The 21,183-nt window shown below is 28.8% G+C and overlaps 7 protein-coding genes across 18 annotated transcripts; 4 read left to right on the forward strand and 3 right to left on the reverse strand.

The window, feature by feature from the left end:
* Positions 1-2: 2 nt before the first annotated feature.
* On the reverse strand, positions 3-2,994 carry LOC118440546 (DNA replication licensing factor Mcm5). Its single transcript, XM_035863759.2, has 8 exons — positions 2,764-2,994; positions 2,395-2,650; positions 2,109-2,281; positions 1,671-2,005; positions 1,238-1,584; positions 734-1,167; positions 376-647; positions 3-232 (listed from the first exon to the last, which is right to left on the reverse strand). Exons 1-8 carry the CDS (start codon positions 2,913-2,915, stop codon positions 3-5), a joined length of 2,199 nt encoding a protein of 732 aa, XP_035719652.2. The 5' UTR covers positions 2,916-2,994.
* Positions 2,995-3,156: 162 nt separating this feature from the next.
* LOC146872862 (uncharacterized) lies at positions 3,157-5,320 on the forward strand. The gene is made up of 2 exons (XM_085658333.1): positions 3,157-3,335; positions 3,464-5,320. The coding sequence occupies exons 1-2, from the start codon at positions 3,231-3,233 to the stop codon at positions 4,727-4,729; spliced, it is 1,371 nt and encodes a 456-aa protein (XP_085514459.1). The 5' UTR covers positions 3,157-3,230; the 3' UTR covers positions 4,730-5,320.
* Positions 5,047-6,013, reverse strand: LOC146872863 (uncharacterized). Its single transcript, XM_085658340.1, has 3 exons — positions 5,999-6,013; positions 5,372-5,435; positions 5,047-5,294 (listed from the first exon to the last, which is right to left on the reverse strand). The coding sequence occupies exons 1-3, from the start codon at positions 6,011-6,013 to the stop codon at positions 5,047-5,049; spliced, it is 327 nt and encodes a 108-aa protein (XP_085514466.1).
* Positions 6,014-6,081: 68 nt separating this feature from the next.
* On the forward strand, positions 6,082-8,122 carry LOC118440556 (CLIP domain-containing serine protease HP8-like). Of its 6 annotated transcripts, none has more exons than XM_085658100.1 (6): positions 6,082-6,161; positions 6,282-6,354; positions 6,444-6,693; positions 6,840-7,030; positions 7,113-7,211; positions 7,312-8,122. In XM_085658100.1, the coding sequence occupies exons 2-6, from the start codon at positions 6,285-6,287 to the stop codon at positions 7,629-7,631; spliced, it is 930 nt and encodes a 309-aa protein (XP_085514226.1). In that variant the 5' UTR covers positions 6,082-6,161; positions 6,282-6,284; the 3' UTR covers positions 7,632-8,122. The 6 variants fall into 6 exon arrangements, with proteins under 6 accessions (XP_085514226.1, XP_085514228.1, XP_085514230.1 ...); XM_085658102.1 differs by having other exon boundaries at positions 6,522-6,693; XM_085658104.1 differs by having other exon boundaries at positions 7,113-7,237; positions 7,312-7,527.
* Positions 8,123-8,275: 153 nt separating this feature from the next.
* Positions 8,276-10,954, forward strand: LOC146872864 (CLIP domain-containing serine protease HP8-like). Of its 2 annotated transcripts, none has more exons than XM_085658097.1 (3): positions 8,276-8,485; positions 9,282-9,695; positions 9,778-10,954. In XM_085658097.1, the coding sequence occupies exons 1-3, from the start codon at positions 8,422-8,424 to the stop codon at positions 10,485-10,487; spliced, it is 1,188 nt and encodes a 395-aa protein (XP_085514223.1). In that variant the 5' UTR covers positions 8,276-8,421; the 3' UTR covers positions 10,488-10,954. The 2 variants fall into 2 exon arrangements, with proteins under 2 accessions (XP_085514223.1, XP_085514224.1); XM_085658098.1 differs by lacking the exon at positions 8,276-8,485 and adding an exon at positions 8,955-9,011.
* Positions 10,955-12,517: 1,563 nt separating this feature from the next.
* LOC118440480 (melanization protease 1) lies at positions 12,518-16,510 on the forward strand. The gene is made up of 5 exons (XM_035863575.2): positions 12,518-12,927; positions 13,905-14,083; positions 15,104-15,389; positions 15,552-15,820; positions 16,059-16,510. The coding sequence occupies exons 1-5, from the start codon at positions 12,858-12,860 to the stop codon at positions 16,404-16,406; spliced, it is 1,152 nt and encodes a 383-aa protein (XP_035719468.2). The 5' UTR covers positions 12,518-12,857; the 3' UTR covers positions 16,407-16,510.
* Positions 16,511-16,803: 293 nt separating this feature from the next.
* On the reverse strand, positions 16,804-20,961 carry LOC118440547 (protein FAM161A-like). Of its 6 annotated transcripts, none has more exons than XM_085658096.1 (11): positions 20,707-20,961; positions 20,445-20,499; positions 19,691-20,251; positions 19,378-19,578; positions 19,124-19,288; positions 18,524-18,745; positions 18,079-18,348; positions 17,824-17,946; positions 17,502-17,646; positions 17,329-17,423; positions 16,985-17,237 (listed from the first exon to the last, which is right to left on the reverse strand). In XM_085658096.1, exons 3-11 carry the CDS (start codon positions 20,239-20,241, stop codon positions 17,123-17,125), a joined length of 1,887 nt encoding a protein of 628 aa, XP_085514222.1. In that variant the 5' UTR covers positions 20,242-20,251; positions 20,445-20,499; positions 20,707-20,961; the 3' UTR covers positions 16,985-17,122. The 6 variants fall into 6 exon arrangements, with proteins under 6 accessions (XP_035719653.2, XP_035719655.2, XP_035719657.2 ...); XM_035863767.2 differs by having other exon boundaries at positions 17,329-17,432; XM_035863764.2 differs by having other exon boundaries at positions 16,805-17,423.
* Between the last annotated feature and the right edge of the window lie 222 nt (positions 20,962-21,183).

Genomic DNA, 21,183 nt, shown 5'->3' on the forward strand with positions numbered 1-21,183 from the left:
TTTTAATATAACCTGTACAACATTTTTCGTTGCATCCGATGTTGAAGCTCTCCACGACGAATCATTGTGTGTATAACTTTGTAAATAGCACGTTCTGGATATTTTTGTTTAAGAAAGTCATTAACAATGTTTTGTTCTGAGACTTGATTTCCAATAGGGAATCTATTTTTTAATTGTTTTTCAATGCGAGACAATATCTCATGATCTTCTTCTGAAGTGAATCCTTCGGCACCTATAAAATATGATGTATTAATATTAAGGACTCGTATGTTATAAAAATAATTTTCTTGTTTTTAATTAATAATTACTAGATATTTGTCACACACACACACACACACACACACACACACACACACACACACACACACATCTTACCAGCTAATGAACCAGACATAGCAGCATCTAATGTAGAAACTTGAAATAGTCTGAGTGCTTCATTAACATGAATTTCAGTAGCGAAAGATTGAAGTTGCATTTTTGCCAAAGCCTCAGAAATTCTTATAACAGCTTCTAATTGACGGACAGTGATGGGTATGGATAATCGTTTTTCACTTCCTTTTTCATGCTCTCTCGTACTAGCACGCATTCTTACATAATGATTCTTCAGTTTTTCACCTGCTTCTTTATTAAGTCTTGGACCAGATTTTCTGTAGAAATCGCATAATTACGTTGATCACATAACGTGGATTATGATGTTTGTAGAATACAAAAAGTAATAAAAAATTAATCTTACAATCTACAATAATGTATATATCTTTTGAGTATATGTAATGGAAGTTCTCCTTCTATCAGTTGTTCAGTTAATTGACCAGCATTACTATGTATATTTAAAACGTGCTTCGCTAATGTAATATCTCTATTTTCTTCATGTTCATCTTTGACAATGAATATCATATCAAAACGAGAAAGAATAGTTGGCATAAAATCTATATTTTCTTCGCCTTTTATATCATCCCATCGTCCAAAAATAGAATTTGCAGCTGCTAGTACAGAACATCTTGTATTTAAAGTCGTTGTTATGCCTGCTTTTGCAATTGATATGGTTTGCTGTTCCATAGCTTCATGAATCGCAACTCGATCATCTTCTTTCATTTTGTCAAATTCATCTATGCAAACAACACCACCGTCTGCTAATACCATTGCACCACCTTCCATTACAAAGTTTCTCTATAAATGACCAAAGTATTTATAAAAGAAGACAAAAGAAATGTATTAATAGTATATTATTATTACTCACCGTAACAGAATCTCTAGATACAGACGCCGTAAGACCTGCAGCTGAGCTTCCTTTGCCGGATGTATACACACCAATCGGTGCAACTGTCTCTACAAATTTTAATAATTGTGATTTAGCAGTACCTGGATCACCTAACATTAAAACATTAATGTCTCCTCTCCGACATAAACCATCGGGCATTCTTTTTCTAGAACCACCAAATAATAAACATGCAATTGCTTTCTTAATGTCCATTGCACCAAAAATACTGGGAGCAATACTCTTTGCAATTCTTTCATATAAATTTGAATCGGCTGCTAAATGTCTGAATAAGTCTTCTTCCTCTGATGTAATACATGTTTGTACACCTAAAAGCCATGTATTAATATTATTTTGTAAGAAAAGAGTTTTAAACCATGTAAATTAAGATTTTTATAGTAATAACAGATTTTACCACTTCCTGTGTTTTCTCCATCAACAAAAATACCCACAACTCTTATATAAGGTGCTCGCACACCAACTAAAGCTTTATCTTTTCTGTTTCCTCTATCGCCTGTTTTGGAAACTTTTTTAATGGAATATATACCAAGAATAAGAACTCTATTTCCAGGTACAACTCTATCACATAAATAACGATCACAATATAATTGCAGATGCCTTGGCATTTCACCCTGTGGAATATGTTCTGGTAATTCTTGTAATTTTAAAACTTGGAAATCAACACATTTACATTTATCTGGCATTATAAAAAATGGATCCAACGGACATTTTGGTCTACCAGCCTGTTCTCTAAAAATAATGTTTATTATATTAATTATGTTATGTTATTTGAGGTTATTTTCTATTGAAATAAAAATAGGAGAGATAATATTTTGTGTTGTAGAATACATACGTAGTGCATTTTCTTGGCAGAGCATAACCTTCTAATCCTGGTTTAATAGCAATGTTAGTTTGCACAACTCTACATGAACGACATTGTATTGCAATTTTTGTTGCTTTAGATCTAATTCCAGAAGCAGAAACAACAATACCAGGAATTTTTATAAGTTTTGATACAATGTCTGGCTATAGATATAAAATATTTTATATGAAAAATCAAGAAAATATATTTACTTTTTCATGTTAGAAATAATAAAAATAATAAAAAATAATAGTCTACAGATTATTCTACTAATTACCTTCATGCCTCTTAAAGAACTTGGATGTGCATCAGACGATAAAAGTATTTGTATGTCTTCAACTTTTTCTTCTCCTTCAGGACGAGGAGCTGTAAGTTCATCAGCAACATCTTGTGCTGCTTCTTCAAGGATTGATAGGTATTCCGTTGGAAGTTTATGAACTTTTTCGGCAAGAGACTCATCAAAAGCAGCCAAATCTTCTAAATTAATCTCAAGGTAATATTGACCAAGATTATAATTTCTTTTGAGAGTGTCTCTGATATCGAAATTAAGAATAAATTATAGATGTATATACACATTGATTTAATATTTTATAAATTATTAAAAATGAAAGTAATTATTCATAAAATAATTATATAAATTACGTACCTATATTTGTAATTAAAATTGCCTTCATGAAATTGTCTGATAAATTCTTTGAATTTTTTTTTAGAAGCTTGTAAATTACTTTGAGATTCAGAAGCTTCATCTACAGAAAAATTATCTGAAAAGAATATACCTGGATTGTCAAACCCTTCCATATTAAATACTTAACACCGTTTATGGTTACAGTAAAATATTACAGCCATTTGCTGCTATAAATTTGGCGGGAAATAATCAAATTCTTTTCCAAAGCGCGGTATAGCATTATGTTAGAAAATTTATATAGAGATTACTTTTCAAGTTTAGTTATTTTAAAGTAGTATTTCATTGGTCGAATTTCAAAATTTTAATTTTATTTTGCAAAGGTAGATGGCGCAGTGATACGATATTATTATTTCTACCAACATATTGTGATCTATTACAAGAATTGTGTTATTTCTTTATAGATCTTTGAAAATAAATAAAGTATAAATATGATAAATGTACAAATTTGTACTGGAAAAACTACAAAACACATATTTATTAGTGATGAATTGTTTTCAGTCGATAAAATATGGGAGCGGTTTGAAGAAATAATTGTAAGTAGAGAATACAAAATCTAACCTTGTAATTGATTGTATTGTCATTCTTGATACTTATATCCCGGAGATAACTTATAAGTAAATTATTAGTATTAATTTATGTATAATACTTTATTTTTATATAGGGTGTATCAAGAGAAAATTTTTACATAGTTCATAATGGCCGCACTATTAATGAAAGTAATATATTCTTGCATGGTTGCGTAACTATTATTCCAAAATTATTGGGTGGAAAAGGTGGTTTTGGCTCTATGTTACGGGCCATAGGTGCTCAAATTGAAAAAACTACAAATCGCGAGGCTTGCAGAGATTTGAGCGGACGCAGATTAAGAGATATAAATGAAGAAAAAAGACTTAAAGCTTGGATTGAAAAGCAAGCAAAACGTAAAGAGGAAGCAGCTGAACGTAAAAAAAAAAAGTTAGAAAGGCTTTGTGCAGAACCAAAGCATGAGTTTAAAGATCAAAATTATGAAAAAGAGAGATCAATTTTGACAGAAAAAATTGGAGATGCGGTAGAAGAAGGATTTAAAGTTGCTATTGCTGGAGGTTCAAGTATTAAAAGAAAATGTGAAGAGGAAGTTAAGAGTAATAAGAAGAAAACAATACTGGATTTAGATATTGATTCTGATGAGCTTGATACTTCAGATGATAGTGATATAGAAAATAGTGAGCCAGTAAAATTTAATAAATTCGAGCAACAAATATCTAATGAAAGTGAGCGTTCTAGTGATGAAACTGAAAGAGATAATGATAAATTATATGAAACAAAAGCTGTAAATTCAATTAATTCTGAAAATGTGAATGCATGTATAGACATTTCAGTTGAAAATAGTGAAGAAAAAATAGTAGATTCTAAAAATGAAAAAATAAATAAAAAAAATGAAGATGCTGATGACATTTCAATTGAAAGTAATGAAGAAAAAATAGTAGATTCTAAAAATGAAAAAGTAGATAAAGAGAATGAAGTTTCTAATGACATTTCACTGGGAAGTAGTGAAGAAAAAATAGTAGATTCTAAAAATGAAAAAGTAGATAAAAAGAATGAAGTTTCTAATGACGTTTCAGTTGAAAATAGTGAAAAGAAAATAATAGATTCTAAAAATGAAAAAGTACAAACAAAAAATGAAGTTGTTGATGACATTTCAATTGAAAGTAATGAAGAAAAAATAGTAGATTTTAAAAAGGAAAAAATAAATAAAGAGAATGAAGTTTCTAATGACATTTCATTTGAAAAAAGTGAAGAAAAAATAGTAGATTCTAAAAATGAAAAAGTAGATAAAAAGAATGAAGTTGCTAATGAAGTTTTGGTAATAAATAATCTAGTAGAAAATGTTGAAAAAAATGAAGTTGCAACTTCCACTGACATTACAGCAGTAGAATCTAAATTCTAAAAACTTACTGCAATAGCAGACCAAATAAATTTTTATTTTCTCTTATTTATTTATTGATAGTTAATGTCATATTTTTACATTTGTTTATTCATTGTAATCCAATCCATTATTTTATATATCAGAAATTTATGCTATATTTATAAGTATACTGTTTAATTATCATATAATTTGAAATAAATATTTTTTATAATACTAATAAATAAATACATATATATATATACATACAACATATATATAGTAGATATATATAGTAAATTTTGTTTATGATTTTAGATGTAGAATAATTACAGATTGTAAGATAATTGAATTAATATAAGTTATAAACTAGTTATACAAAGTGTATCAATAAAATTATAATTACAACCAAGAATTGGTGAAAGTTTTGAAGTATATAGTTCTCTAGTAAGCTGTGTACCAATTGCAAATAATGTTATTGATACTACCACGGACCTCAAAAAATCATCTGCAAGAATACTTTTACTTGTACTGTGATATAAGTCTAATATATATTTAACACCAATGAGGATGAAATTATCATTTCTTATATATCCTTCTTGACTTTTGTCTAAGTATTAAATTAGAAAAATATTCAATAAATGAGTAAAACATTAATTTTTCAATAATGAAAGAAATTTTTCTCACCTTTAGGAAAAAATTTTTGACATTTATGAACATAGGGGCAACAACAAATTTTTCGATGAGAAGTCTACAAATTATTTATAATTAATTATTTAATTTAGACAAAATTTATATGTATATAATTTCTTATATTAAAAATAAATATTTACCATAGTTATGTTTAAAAGATTCACATAAATTTTTCGCAATAATTTCTATATTTATCTAATTTAAAATTTCTTTGATGCAGATCGAATAAATCAAGATAAAAACATTAATCGCCAAGAGGACGAATACATCGAGATTTCGTCCTCCAAGATCATTTTCGTAATTTATAAAAAAAACTGTTTTCCATTTTCAAATAAATAAAGTGTGTTGACGCTCGCCAAGAAAAACATATTTGAAGATCTTCATTTGTTTAATATTTAATGTAAGGTATGCTTATTAACACATTGCGTGTGATTCATGAGATATCTCGTATATAACAAACCAAACTTTGTAGCCAGGTTACGAGATATCTTTTTTTAATGTTTTTTCATAGAATATATATTATAAAGTAATATTCGATATTAGTATAATGATTTTTAAAATTTATAAATAAAAGGTCTTAAATATGAAGCATAATGATAATTTATAGGTAAAATAATTGACGTATAATTGCAACATTCGTTTATTAGTCCGATAAGTTGAAATTTAAACAGAAGTCGAATCACCGCTATTCGTACTTAATTTTCTTTTAAACGATTGATTGCTTTTAGAATTGAGGTATCGTTCTTCGAGAATTTTTCCACGTACTCTATTAGATCATTTTAAGGTAAGAATGATTAAAATTTTTTTTGTTTTAAATTTATCAATCGATTATTTATTTAAAAGACGCACCAAATTACATTAATTAGAGAGAATAAATAATTGATGAATACTCTGATTGTTTTAGACAATGTTTTTTTATTGGCTGTATATCTTTATTTTGGGTAATTTTTCCGTTCGTTTGATCGTGTCATCAGATGGTATGAAAATTGTAATTAATTATAATATTAAATAATTATAAAGAAATAATATATATGCAAATACGCGATTATTAAATTCTCATTAACAGTTAACGTAATGCATCACTCGAATTGGTTACTCTTAGACCATGATAAATGTGGCAATTCCAATACCGATCGTATTATAGGTGGTAAAAATGCTAATATGGGTGCGTATCCGTGGATTGCTAGAATAGGATACATCATAGTTAAATCTAATCCAATAAATTTTAAGGGATTGAATTTTATATGCGGTGGTACTTTAATTAATAAATACAATGTAGTAACAGCTGCACATTGCGCGACAAACTTACCAAAATGGTAAATGATTTTTTATTAATATTTTAATTATCACTAATAATAATTTTCATGATATTTACATGGATCGATTAAAATTGGTCATCCTATATATACTTTTCGTTGGTGTGATTTCATGTCAATTTTGTTTATTTCAACGATTTAAAAAGGCTTAAAATCACCGATGTTCGATTAGGAGAATATAACACGATGACAGATCCCGATTGTGAAAAAGGATACTGCGCCGAACCAGTTCAAGATATTAAAATAAAATCTATCATTGTTCATAAAGATTACAATCATCCGAGGTTTAGAAATGACATTGCTATAATACGTTTGGATAAGTCCGCTATTTATAATGGCAAGTAGAAAGACATTTGATTAAATTAATTCACCGTCGATATCCAAGTTTATATTATGATATAATATTATTATTTGTATAGAATTTGTAACACCTATTTGCATGCCACATAGTGATTTGCTTAAAAAAAATTATATCGGTGAAATGGTGGAAGTTGCTGGCTGGGGAATATACGACATAGGTGAAAATCTTTTTCCTTTTAAGAGAGTGAGATTATCCTTTTCTTTTTTATAAATATTTTTTGTTTTCATTTTTATACATTAATTTTAAATTTATAACAGAAACTTCTAAATCAAGCAAATTGCTTCAAACGATCACAATGCCGATCCAAGAAACGAGAAAATGTAGGGAAATTTTTAAAACGCGTGCTACAATAAGCGATCAACAAATATGCGTTGGAGGTGTTATCGGTATAGATTCCTGTCGTGGAGATAGCGGTGGACCTTTAATGAAAGTCGAAACCATTGACGAATTACCAAAATATTACATCATCGGAATCGTTTCTTTCGGTGTAGAAGATTGTGGTGCCACAACAAGTCCTGGTGTTTACACCAAAATATCTCATTACATCATTTGGATACTTGATAATATTAATTCATAAAATATCCATCGAATAATATATACATATTTAGATATATTGTTAATATTATATAATAGAATGAAATAACGAATTCTTAGGAAAGTCTTACTTTTTTTACTTATTGTGAATGTTACATTGAAATACCTAGTAATTTTATACGTAAGTAATTTACCTTGGAAAAGAGTCCATGCCCATTCATTTGCATTCTGCTTAAAATTACCAGGAAGAATATCACAGGGGAATTCAATGTATTCCTATCTAGAATAAGTACGTATATGTATGTATTTATGTTTGATAGTAATGATCTATAAAATCGTAAAAATATTGTTTTACAAAATTAATATACAATAATAATAGAATTTAATTATTATAAACAATATTGCATTGTAGAAAGATGAGAACAAAAATTTATATTTATTTCGATAATTAATGAAGCTAAAGAAAACAGAAATACTTCGTTTCATTTCATTTAATTGCAACTTTGATAAATTTTATTACTGAGATATTTGTATTTTTTTTATTCGCATAAGATGTTGGAAGAGATAAGTTAAATAGAAGGAGGAAGTATTGTCAGAAATTGCCTGAAAAGAGAAATGTAAAATACGTAAACGGCCGGAGGCCAATTAGTCAGATCTATGATGCTGTAGTGGGAGACACTAGTTGACCATGGCTTCAGTCCCTCATCGTTTGCGGTGTCAGTTGATGCCCAGACTTCCAGCATAGCGACAAGATTTGCGGTTCATCAACGTTATACGTGGATACGAAATTTTCTGTTTGCTTTTAATCGTTTAATAAAGATTCGATATTAAGAATGTATTCCTTTGTTGCTATGATTGCTATCTTCTATGTATCAACGTTTAGTACCGTCGATGCGCGTAAGTAATTAAAAATTTTGTATTTTTGGTTCCATTACCTTTTTTCATATTTTCATTCTTCTTATCAAACGATTCATTGATATTTCTATTAATATTATTCCAACATTAATCACTACGTTAATTAGATATTTTAATTACAATATGTAATTAAACATAGATTCTGTTAGAACATGTGTTAATTATTTAAAGCCATTGTATTTTGTCATTTATAAAATTTACTTTTATAAATTATTATTTAAAAGTTAAAAATTATTATTAAAATGTCTTTAATATGAAATAAAAATGTTTATCTAAGTGATTTCTGCTTATGAAGTCATCAATTTTAATGATCGACGATTTCCACTAATAAACACAGTCGTAGTTAATGATTATATATATTTAAACACATCAAATATGATATATTGACTGATTTAAATAATCTTTTATGTCTCTTCTTCTTCTTAACAAGATCGTTTCGATTAGTTAATCATGAGTACGAAGCTGGATATGATGAGAATGATGTCGTGGAAAAATCCTTAGTTAATACGTTAGTTAATAATTACAACACTATTTATCTTGATCTTTTTAAATGTGTTATGTGCAATCGAAAAAATACGAGTATTATTCTTTTTTATCCTGATTATTTATCAAAACAATATATGTTACGATGATGTGTTACATAATTTTTCAAATCTTTTATAATAAATTTCGAATGTACATATCATCATCAAGATTATTATAAAGAACATTAAAAATAGATTTGGAAATTCTGATCTTTGTTGCATTATATAATGTATGTCTGTGTTTTTTTTCATAGAATTTCCAAGACAATCTGATTGCAATACGCCAAATGAAATTGCTGGAAATTGTATTACAATCCGTCAATGTATACCATTATTGACTATGCTTCAAGAGAAGCCTCTCCGACCGGAAACCGTGGATTATCTAATACGATCTCAATGTGGCTTCGAAGGCAAAGATCCTCGTGTATGTTGTCCTCTCTCTACTGTCGAATCAAATCGAATCAGTCAACCTTCTTATCCGGGGACTGTACCACCTACAGAAGAAAAACATAGTGCATTAGAAAAAACAGACGATCCCGTCAGCAATTTACTTGATAATCCTTTATTACCAAGCGAATGCGGAAAAAGTTTGATACCTCGAATCATTGGAGGACAACGTACTGCTCTTGATGAGTTTCCATGGATGGCTCTGTTGGAATATCAACATCGTGAGTAATTAAGAGCTAAAGTTATTAATATTTATTTTTATCGTATAAGGGATCTTGACCTATCTGTAATAATTTATTTTAGCAAGAGGACGAACTACTGCCTGCGGAGGAGTTTTGATTAACGAACGTTATGTACTTACTGCTGCTCATTGCATAAAGGGTAAGGATTTACCACCAACGTGGACGTTAACAAGCGTACGATTAGGCGAATACGATACCTCCTCCGATAAAGATTGCATTCAAGAGGAAGACGAAGTTATATGCTCCGATGATCCGATCACAGTAGGCATCGAAGAACAAATTGCTCATGAACAATACAGACCATTGTCGAAAGATCAGAAATATGATATCGCATTATTGAGATTGTCAAGGAACATCGTCTCGACAAATTATATAAAGCCAATTTGTTTGCCACGAACTCCTTCATTTGGTCAAAAAATGTACGTAGCAGGTTGGGGTAAAACGGAATACAATTCGTCTTCGGACTTTAAGCTAAAACTAGCATTACCTTTGACCGATAAAAATGATTGCGATAGAACTTATAATCAAGTTGGTATCAGGCTCGGTTTCGGACAAATTTGTGCCGGTGGTCAGAAAGGTAAAGATTCATGTAGAGGAGATTCAGGTGGACCACTCATGTCTGTTGAAAATTCATCTAACGGTAATGGAATATGGGCAGCCGTAGGAGTTGTATCCTTTGGTCCTACACCCTGTGGTATGCCTGGTTGGCCTGGTGTTTATACTAAAGTTTATGATTTTGTTCCATGGATAACTAGTAAGATAAGGTCTTAAGAAAACTATTAGAGGGATTTTGTACTTTCTCGTATTCCTATTCTTTCTAATTTCTTCCTTCTCTTTTTATCGTTGTTATTTCTTCTCTTTTTTTTTCCTTTGCAAAATGTATTTTAATTAAAACCGACCGATAATTAAAAGAAATTTTACTCTCGTACTTAATAATTCTACGTGAAACTATATTTATATTAGTTTTAAGAATCTTAAGATATAAAGAATAAAAGAGATAAGAAAGAAAAAACAAAAGCAAGGAAGAAAACTGCCGGAGTACAATAGACCATGTACTTGACCTTTGACGAACAACTGTAATTACTCATAAAGGAACATGTCGAATTTAATTTATATTTAAGTGATATATTGCTATATTAACTATTTTTTTAATTTAGAAATTATCAATGAATTGTTTCTATCGACTTCTTCATCGGAAGAATAAAATTCTTTTTTTCTACTATTTGTCGCACGTATAATCTAAGATGTTTATATTTATTTTACCTAATAATTCTCTTCTTTAATAAATTTAAGAAACAATCTAAGAGTTATAGATTAAAAGAAAGATAAAAAAAACACTCGAAGCAATCGACGATAGATTTCGAAAGGTTATCGTATGATTCAGGATCATTGGAAATGTTTAAAAATCTATCGATTAAGATTTTCGTGACGAAAGAGCGAATAAATTGTAACATGTGGATTTTAAAATGGTGGGATGGTATTCTTCTAGAAATCCATCTAATTTGCAGTTATTTTTTTATTTTTTTCGTTTATTACATTTCATTTCGAATGTAATAAAATGACGATCTATAACGAATGTGAACCGGGAAATTCCTATGTCAATTCTAACCTAACATGTTCTTATCAAAGTAAAGATTAATTTTCAATATATTCTCTTAATTAAGTTATGAGTGTTTGGAAACTTTCATAATAATTATATGAATAATGATTCCAAATATTTTATTAACGCATAAAAAAAGAAAAATATCCTGTTCAAATTTATTTAAAATTTATTTAGTTAATAGACCAATTACATATCGAATTCTCTTATCTTTGTTTTCTTTGTCGATTCTGCTATATTATTATGTACAAATTTGTGTCATATTAACGTATATATTTATTTATATCATGTATACATAGATAAATAATAGACACATGCATACACACACGTAAATATATACATACCATTGTGTTCTTCACAGATAACTGTTAACACATTGTGTGTGTGTTAAGAAATATTACGTATATAATAAACTGAACTTTTACTAGCCCTGTTACTAAATATATCGTTTTAATATTTTTTCATACGGACGTATCGACGACTCAATAAATTAAAAATAAATTGATTATCAAGACAATGAAGCATTGCATATTTTTTATAATAATAATATTTAAGAATACTTTATAAATGTGAACTTAAAAAGTCGTCTATATGTATTATACAAGGTTCTTTTAGAGTGCTCAAAAATATGCGGATCTTAGAAGCGCGTTGAGCGAACAGAATACCGTACGCAATGTGCTAAAATCACTTGTATGGTCATCTCAATAACGAGATATACACGTAACGGTTAATCGAAGAAAATTTAACAAGAATTATACTGTATCTACGATATTAGCATTTTCTTAATGTTTTTAAGTAAAGTATCATGACTTTCCTCATATCGCGAGCTATGATTATCTATCGATTTATAAATTTCCTCAAGCGTTATTAATTCCAGACTAAACTAATGGCTTAATAATTTAATTAGTACTTGGAACAATTAGGTGGAGCAAGAATCTTTATCGATTCGAGAATTTTAAGGATTTTTAATGAATATTTTTAAAGATTATATTTTTCGTATTAGACATATTATAAAAGAGATTAAAATGTGTGAAAGAAAAAAATATATATATGTATATATGTATATGTACAAGAAGTCTTATCGAATAGGTCAATGTCAGAGAAGTTTGTTAATATTTTCGCAACGTTCTAAAAAGGATCCCCCACTCTTACAAAAGGATTCAAGGACCAATACACGAAGACAGCCGATGAAGCAGTGAGATAGAAAGCGTCAATCGACAGTAGTTAGTCGCTGACCGTCGAAGAGATTGTTTCTTTATCTCTCTCAAAAAACGTTCTCTCATTCACGAAGAATATAATAAACAGATTTGAATACAGAGGAACCAATTTAGATTGGCTTCATCTCTCATCGAGAAAAATAATATAAATATTCGTTAATATCGGTTTTACACTCAGTTCGCAATACGATATGCTGTGGAGATAACTCTTTCTCTTACTCTCTTACACTTTTTTTAATTTTCATTTGAAAAGATAAAGAAAGAGAAAAATAAACAGAATTTTTAAGTGAATCGATCAACGATTGAGTAAATTTAAAAGCCAAAATGATGAATACGATAGTACATGCTTTATACATCACAGCATTAGTGCCATTTTTCACGTACACGAATGCACGTAAGTATCAGATTTATTATTTTGTTATATTTTTCCTTGTTCTCGCAATAAAGTTATGAATTATACAGGAAAAAAAATATTTCGACGATTCGTTGTTTCTTGCTTTTCATTCATCTTCGAGTCAAAGTTATTGTACATAATATTAGTTCGTTTCTTTTTCTTTTATACAATGTAGTATTTTATACAAAGATAATTATTCAATTTTCGACCTGAAAGTAATATATTATCAAGGGTGAAAAAAGTTATATTTTAAAATACATTTTCAGCGCATTGTTCCTTTCTAATATTTTTATTAAAAACATTTCCCAATAATATTAGAACAATTATCATGATCAGTTAGAATAATCAATTATATGTTTTAATAGCTCTCAGAATTATTTTTTATTCTTTTTTTTCTTTTCTAACGCGCAAAAAAACAAAGTATAAAAGTTCTGTTTGGTTAAACAAGATCTATCCATTTTATATACTATCAATTAAACAATTTTTTGTTTTAACTGGAGAAAAAATTGTAAAATAAGAAAATTTATAATAAAGAAATTCTCTATATTTTTTAAGAAAAAAAAAAATTTAGAGAGCAATTTATAATACATTTTTGTATAAATTATTTTGGAAATTGATTATTGTACTAAGAGCCGCAATTTGTTCATTCGTATAATATATCAATTCTAAATCGTAGAAAGATCGTAGAAAATATTATATAAAAAAAAAAAACATGCATAACAACTTTATACTCGTTATAAAACTTGTTTGTTTTGAAATTGAACGTATATGTATTTTATTTATCAATAGAAAAATTATTCTTTGTACATTTTTTATCTACATGTATGAGAGGATGTCAGCTCTTTCCAAGAAATAGCGAGAATAAAGAGATTATATTTTGTATTTTTGTTTCAATAAATCATGTAAAATTTATTTATAGATACACGATAAAAAAAAACTATTCTGATAAGTTCTATCATTGTTTTTTTTTTTTGCAGAGGAAAGATGTGTGACGCCTACGAAAAGCAGTGGTATTTGTATGAACATAAATAATTGCACATATATTGTTAACATTTTAATAAATCAAAAGCCTTTAACACAAGAAATTATTGAATTTCTAAGAGCATCGCAATGCGGTTTCGAGGATAGGATTCCAAAAATTTGCTGTTCTGATCAAGTAAGTTTATATTACTTATTCAAACAAATAAAATTTCGTTCAAATTTGTTATATCACGCTGAATCTTTTTGAAAAATTTTATTGCCGAATTAATATTATAATTGTAAGAATAAAAATCTTATTTTTTAACAACTAAGTAAAATTCTCATTTTTAAAAAGAATAAGTTTAATGGAAATTTTAATAATATTTTATATATATATATATATATATATATATATATATAAAATATGTATGTATATATATATATGTATATATATAGTGAATAAAAGGCAAATTTTTTTAACACTTAATTTTACCGAAATAAGATAAAAATTGACAGATAGACACTTTTTTTCCTTTCTAAAATCCTACAAGGTAAATAATATGAAATATGATATATTACGATATAAGGAATTTCCTCAATTAACTCTTTATCCTCAATTTCCTTGAAAATTTATTGAGGAAGTCATGGGATACTATTATTTAATGAATCAAGGAAGTGTTTCCTTTTGTGATTATCAAATATTTCAGTTACGATGATGACTGTTTTTCTTACCGTTACATACTGTTTTCATACGTATCACTTTCCCTATGGCGTATCACTTTCAACCAGAAATTTCCTTGGTTAAACTCGTAACGACAACATTCCGTGAAACTATCATAAGATCTTAATGCAACCATGACGACCAATAGGCTACTTTAATCCATCGTTTAACCAGTCACGTGTGCAGTACGCGTATTATGTGCTTAATCATCAGATCTACCTTAAGATTACCTTGAGATTACCTTATTACCATCTTCTTTGTTTAAGATATTAGATGATCTTTAAAAATGAAAGAAATATCAAGTATCATAGAAATAAATATCTAATAAATATCTGTTGTCTCGTAAGACCTAACTAATTCTATATTCTGTTTAAAATATCTAATTTACAATATTTTTGTTAATATTTGATTTGTCACCAATCTAACTTATTTAAAGACGATCGATAAAATATAAAACGACGTATAAATGTTATAAACTCCATTTATTTGTTTCAGATGACAACATCTGTTACTTCTACGGATTTATATGTCGATGAATTTACCGATCCTCCGGATGTATCAAACCATCCAAATTTACGAATCTTAAACCACGATATATGTGGTCCTCTAACTAAAAGTAGAATCATTGGTGGCAACAAAACTAGTGTCTTTGATTATCCGTGGATGGCTCTTCTCGCTTACTCCACAGGGAGACAAAATCGGGATTTTCGATGCGGTGGTTCCTTGATTACTAAACGATATATCCTTACAGCTGCCCATTGTGTTAGCTCTTTACCTAGCGGTAAAATTCTTATCTTAATAATCGCGATTATTATGACAGTCAATCATAATCTATAACGCACGCGCACGCGTGTGTGTGTATTACAAAGAGTATATATTTTTCTTAAAGTGAGAATTTATTTTTTATGATTATAGTTGTAATGATTTATACGATATCTTTCAGAATTAACGCTAGTAGGAGTGAGAATAGGAGAGCATGATCTTAGAACGGAACGTGACTGTGATAAAGATGAAAATGGGACGGAAGTAGCTTGTGCGGAGAAATATCAAGATTATGATATTGAAAGTACACACGTTCATCCGGGATACACGAGAACAAAACTTCAAAATGATATCGCCCTGATACGATTAAACGGCGATGTTGATTTCAGACCTAGAAATGTTAAACCAATCTGTTTACCAATCAGTAATACTGGAACACTTCCGAGAAAGGTAAAATAAATCGTTGTTATTATAATAATAATTTTTAATACATTCATAATGTTCTTCGATATTGTACATGACATCGTAAGATTAATCAACTTCACAGCTAATTCATATTAAAAAGTTCTAAAGAGTTTAAAATTAATGAATACAAACATTAAGAATAACATATAACAAACAGAAATTTACATTTCTTGATTGATTTATTGATATATATATATATATATTTTTCTTTTTCAATCAAAAGTTGATCGTCACAGGCTGGGGAGCGACAGAACTTGGAACGCGAAGCAACGACCTGTTGCAGCTTGGTCTGACACCGATAGCCACGGAAGAATGCAAAGAGATTTATAAGACTAAAGCTGAAATTTGGTACAAACAGTTATGCGCTGGTGGAAAAAAAAATATGGATTCTTGTTTTGGAGACAGTGGTGGACCTCTTCAAGCGCCTGGATTATACAATAATAACGCTCGATTCATTCAATATGGGGTTGTCAGTTTCGGATTGAAAAACTGCGGTACAGAAGGTTTCCCAGGCGTTTATACTAACGTTAGATATTATATAGATTGGATTTTAAATACTATAAGGAATTAATTTAATCGATTACATATTATTTTGTACTTTTTTATTAAAGTTTTTTTTTGTGATAGTAACACTGGTGTTGTTACAACAAATTAGAAGAAATTATTCCTATTTAATCAATTATTTTTAATTTCCTAATCAATATATAAATCTCGTACCGACAAATATATATTTATATAAAAATCATATCTTTGTAAAAAAAAAAAAAGGAAAATATTTGAATTACAATGTTTATGTATTTACTTCAACGTATTGTTTGATATATTAACACTTCATACAAATATTAATATTTAAATATATTTATTTTTTATGATGTATACAAATTTAATCTCTACGTATATGTATATCATTAGAAACGAATGAAACATAGTTCATTATTTATTGCATATATTATAATAAATTACAGTTTATGGGATAAAGACGATCGGATTACATAATGACTATAATAATTAAAACGAAACTCATTTTTTCTGTTTTACGTAAAAAAAATGAGTACGACTAATATAGTTGTATCTACATAAGGATTACATAAAATAAATGGCCATAATAAATGCATTTATCTATTACTATTACGCTTATCTTATAAAACATTTTTATTTACTAATAAATATAACGTAATTATTAAATTATTATCTCATATATTTATTCTTCCGGAATATCATTATCACTTCGTAATACATCTTCATCGCAGTCCTCGCTGTAATGATCGCTAGATAATTTATCTTCAATTAACTCTGCCATTTCTTTGATAGATACTTTAAGTGGTCCGCGATCTCCTTTTTTTTTAGAACCAGAATTTTCAGATTTTTCGAGAGATTTTTCAGATTCTTTTGATTCCGTCGACTTCGATGATTGATTCGAAGATGCCAAAATAGTAGAAGAACTAGTAAGTGATCCCGAATTTGGACTTGAATTACTGTAATAACTTACGTACGAATTTGTGCCACTGGAATTATCTCTTTTTGGTATCTTGTGTCTCTTCCTTTGCACATTTGTTCCATAATTTTTCGATTGTAGCTTTGATAAAGACTGGAAACTCTAAATAAACTTACCGGTTTCGAATATTTCTAATATTTCATTCCTAATGAATTATCGTTATATCTTTACCTGAGAATGTCGTTCGAAGAGAGTTGGTATCTGTGTTACACGATCCAACATCATTTCCATTTGGAGACGATGACGTTCCGCTTGTTCTCGAGCTTCGTTACGACGCAAGGATGTTCGAATATCCAAATCTCTTTCGTGATCGTGCCTACATTTTTTAAATATTATTTTATCTTATAATTTTAACGTTAACTTCTATATCCTTTCAACGGCAAACCAAATCAACTTGTGTAGATATAAGTACGTTTAGTTTTTCCAAATTTTTATAATAAAATATCCATAGAAATTCGTTTGAAAGAACTTTCAATGCAGCAAACTTTGATACCTCGCTGCGGATCTCAATGCTCTCCACGCGGGTTTACGACCGATAAGATTTTCTTTTAATTTAACTGCTTGCTCCCGACGTTTCTCTTCCATTCGTTCTTTTATCTCTCGTTCTAATTTTTCTCTGAAATAATAAAAACATAATGATCCTACTGATTTGAATTATCCAATTGAAATTGATATGCTTTCTTATTTAATAATTTATATAAAATTAATGCATAAAAAGTCATAAATTAATTTTTTAAAAATAGAATACCGTGATGCTTGACATCTGAGAACAGCTGCTAAGTTATTGCTCCGTGTTGGTAAATTAGTCAATGCAGATCTGGATCTCTCTGATGTCATTGTTGTAAGATTTGATAATCGCGAAGATTCTCTACTTTGAACAACCGTTTCCTTTGTTGAATCATTAGGAAAAATTTGCAAATGAGCACATGCAGATTTGACACGCTCTCGTCTTGCCATTGAAGGCGGTAATGAGGAAGATCTCATTAATTCGGATGCCCTCACTTTTTTTGTTAATTCTCTGGGAAAAAGAATGCCAATAAGTTCGATGATTCGTTCATTTGTATAATAATTTCCTGAATGAAGTAGAAACTATTTAATAACAAATTTAGCATTTTTATCACATTTAAATCGAATAACCAAATGTTAAGAGATATATTATAATAAAATAAAATAAAATATAATAAAATATTAACCTATAATATTCATCTTCAAGCATACGGTCATACACCTCTGTATCGAACAAGTTTTTAGGTACAGGTTTTGCCTTGAATCTCGAAGTTGAGCGAGAATTATTGCCACATATTTCTGGACTTGACCGCGTTAGAGATCTCCACGCCCTCCGGTCACATTCGAGCTTGAAAGGACGCACTTGAGATAGTAAGTTCAATGTACTCTCCTCACGGACTATACGACTTCTTTATCATACAATAAAAACGGAAAATAAATTATTTATGATAAAAATGTTTATATTTAAAAGAGACAACTAAAGAAACAAACTATTATTGGGTTAATTCGCAAATAAGTTCTGTTATAAGTAAAAAGGTTATTATACTAAAAAATATATCGTTTTATCTATTTATTGTAATTAAATAGGAAATAAAAATAAAACTTTATTCCAATAAACTTTTTTCTAATATTACAATGAAATGATATATCTTTTTTCTTTTTCACATATAAATTCCTGAATCATAACAATCGTTTTATCGTAATAATTAATAATCTCTTTACTTATAACAGCGCATGTATTTATGAATCAATACTTTGTTTCTTAATTCATACGAAATACAAAGTACCTCTCTTCTTTTTCTGCAAGTAATTTATCATATAGTGGTATTTTAGAGGTAAGAGGAATTGGTCTGACGCGACGTTTCTTAGAAGGACCTTTCTTATTGCTTTCCTCCTTTGAATAATCGACCGCTTCCACTTCCGTCAATGTCATATATTTTTCCGTTTCTTCTCTGAATAACAATTTATTATGTGCCGTTATTATTTCCGTTTTCTTTCTCACAAATGCAAAGCAGAGACATTTTATGTAGAAATGTTATACCTAAGAGTGAAGCTAAATGGTTTAGGCACAGTCGGATGCCATTCCTTTGAACTACTCGCTGGCAGACTCTTTGTCTCCTCGCTATCTTTCGAATCACTATTCAAACTTTCATTGCTCTTTGATTCGCTCCATCTATTCCGATTTTTGTTAGTAGTATATATTTCCTTATTATGTATAGCTTTAGTTTCTTTATCCTTAAATCTATTATAAAGAGGAAAAGAGAAAATTAATAGATTCATCGCGACTAATCAATTCGTCACGACGATGATTAATTTCAAATTGAATAAAATTCGATATTACAAGTTTTTTATACCTATATGTCAAAATATCTTGATCTTCCATAAGCCCAGAAAAACTACCGGATGGATAAAGTATAGGACTATTTGTTCTCGATTCTTCGATGTAACATTTTTTACCGTTCAATCTTAATTCATTGGAACCGTCATCTCGCATAACTTTCGTATTGCGATTATTTCTCGATATTGAAATTTTTGACGTATTTTTCTCAGGTTCGTCGAAAATATTTTTTAAATTCTTTAAATAAAGTCGTTGTTTCCTTCTCAAGTATTCAACCTTTTGTCGGAACTGTTCGTTAGACAGATGATGTACTTGTTTATAATCGGGTATACTCTCCAAAAATTCGAGGAAACCTTCTAAATTTTCTCGAGGACTCGACAATTCCGATTCCGTTTTTGGCAAATCGTCCGCAACGAAAATTATTTTTCGTTCTTTGTCCGCAACATTTTCTTTTTCGCTTTTGATAGATCGTGGTCGTTCGTAAGAAGGAGTTGGTTGTCTACTACATGGATCTACGGGTACTTTCACACAAGAATTATAGAACGATGTTCCTCTATGCTCTGCCATATTCTCTTCCCTACGATTTAGTATTTTAAATAAATAATTAAATATTGAAGCAATCAAAATTAAGTCAACATACTTTTAATTTCGTTACTAAACGAAAATATTAAAATCATGTAAATAAGTTAACAATCCGTTATTATTATAACGTTTGAAATCTAAAAACAAATATTGATTAGATCGTTTTATTACAACTTAATTATACGTACAATGTCAAAGATGTAGAACGCACACATTAACAAACTTTATTACGATTTCCTGTAACTAATAAAATGTGTTCTTTTAGACTCTTGTAAATATGTTAATGTTTTGTTTTATTCTTCTACATGACGAAGATAATATTATACGTAATTACATGCTAATCAAATAGTTAAAAAACTTTTTTAATGTATCTCGCAATGCAAAAATACATACACAAATTCAATTAATTTTATTAGTAATAAGTAATAGCTTAAATAGTTTTCAACATACCTTGCTCTTGTTTCATAGCATGTATTCTATCTATTTGCGTTTGAAAGATCAATGGTAACCTCATTGATATATTCGTCGCCATGGTGAAATCGAAATGCATTTCTAAATTTATAATTTCCGAGAAACAGAATCTTGAAAAAGCAATGCACGAATTCAATGTAAATATTTATTTATTATCATTAGCTTCTCTTAAAACATTGTACGATTTTCATTGATATTTGACTATTTTCTTTTCCCTTTGTTGTACTTACAATCGTCGCGATGACAACCATTTGAATTCCTTCTAATTTATTTTAAAATGTGCAACTCAAGTCATATCAGTTACGATCAACAAACTTTTACTTTTATATCTTGTTTTTTAAAACAATATATTATCTTATTCAGACATTTATACATCGAAAATTGCTAATCGATCAATAAATTCATTTTCTTTATGAGTTCGATGTAAGCGTAATAACTTCTTTGAAATAAAATATT

The sequence above is a fragment of the Vespa mandarinia genome, chromosome 7 (genome assembly GCF_050613455.1).
Source record: "Vespa mandarinia isolate Hongniang chromosome 7, ASM5061345v1, whole genome shotgun sequence".
NCBI classification, from domain to species: domain Eukaryota; kingdom Metazoa; phylum Arthropoda; class Insecta; order Hymenoptera; family Vespidae; genus Vespa; species Vespa mandarinia.

Excerpts from the sequence above, each read along its gene's own strand:
- LOC118440480 (XM_035863575.2), top strand. The coding sequence starts at position 12,858 with ATGATGAATACGATAGTACATGCTTTATACATCACAGCATTAGTGCCA. Across the intron at positions 14,084-15,103 it reads AAATTTGCTGTTCTGATCAA|ATGACAACATCTGTTACTTC; the intron begins GTAAGTTTATAT and ends TATTTGTTTCAG. Across the intron at positions 15,821-16,058 it reads CTGGAACACTTCCGAGAAAG|TTGATCGTCACAGGCTGGGG; the intron begins GTAAAATAAATC and ends TTCAATCAAAAG.
- LOC118440546 (XM_035863759.2), bottom strand. The coding sequence starts at position 2,915 with ATGGAAGGGTTTGACAATCCAGGTATATTCTTTTCAGATAATTTTTCT. Across the intron at positions 1,168-1,237 it reads TATCTAGAGATTCTGTTACG|AGAAACTTTGTAATGGAAGG; the intron begins GTGAGTAATAAT and ends GGTCATTTATAG. Across the intron at positions 233-375 it reads TATGTCTGGTTCATTAGCTG|GTGCCGAAGGATTCACTTCA; the intron begins GTAAGATGTGTG and ends CATATTTTATAG.
- LOC146872862 (XM_085658333.1), top strand. The coding sequence starts at position 3,231 with ATGATAAATGTACAAATTTGTACTGGAAAAACTACAAAACACATATTT. Across the intron at positions 3,336-3,463 it reads AGCGGTTTGAAGAAATAATT|GGTGTATCAAGAGAAAATTT; the intron begins GTAAGTAGAGAA and ends ATTTTTATATAG.
- LOC146872864 (XM_085658097.1), top strand. The coding sequence starts at position 8,422 with ATGTATTCCTTTGTTGCTATGATTGCTATCTTCTATGTATCAACGTTT. Across the intron at positions 8,486-9,281 it reads GTTTAGTACCGTCGATGCGC|AATTTCCAAGACAATCTGAT; the intron begins GTAAGTAATTAA and ends TTTTTTTCATAG. Across the intron at positions 9,696-9,777 it reads TCTGTTGGAATATCAACATC|CAAGAGGACGAACTACTGCC; the intron begins GTGAGTAATTAA and ends AATTTATTTTAG.
- LOC146872863 (XM_085658340.1), bottom strand. Across the intron at positions 5,295-5,371 it reads TCAAAAATTTTTTCCTAAAG|ACAAAAGTCAAGAAGGATAT; the intron begins GTGAGAAAAATT and ends TTTAATACTTAG.
- LOC118440547 (XM_035863760.2), bottom strand. The coding sequence starts at position 20,241 with ATGGCAGAGCATAGAGGAACATCGTTCTATAATTCTTGTGTGAAAGTA. Across the intron at positions 19,579-19,690 it reads CAAGATATTTTGACATATAG|ATTTAAGGATAAAGAAACTA; the intron begins GTATAAAAAACT and ends TCTTTATAATAG. Across the intron at positions 19,289-19,377 it reads CCATTTAGCTTCACTCTTAG|AGAAGAAACGGAAAAATATA; the intron begins GTATAACATTTC and ends ATTGTTATTCAG.
- LOC118440556 (XM_085658100.1), top strand. The coding sequence starts at position 6,285 with ATGTTTTTTTATTGGCTGTATATCTTTATTTTGGGTAATTTTTCCGTT. Across the intron at positions 6,355-6,443 it reads TTTGATCGTGTCATCAGATG|TTAACGTAATGCATCACTCG; the intron begins GTATGAAAATTG and ends TCTCATTAACAG. Across the intron at positions 6,694-6,839 it reads GCGACAAACTTACCAAAATG|GCTTAAAATCACCGATGTTC; the intron begins GTAAATGATTTT and ends CGATTTAAAAAG.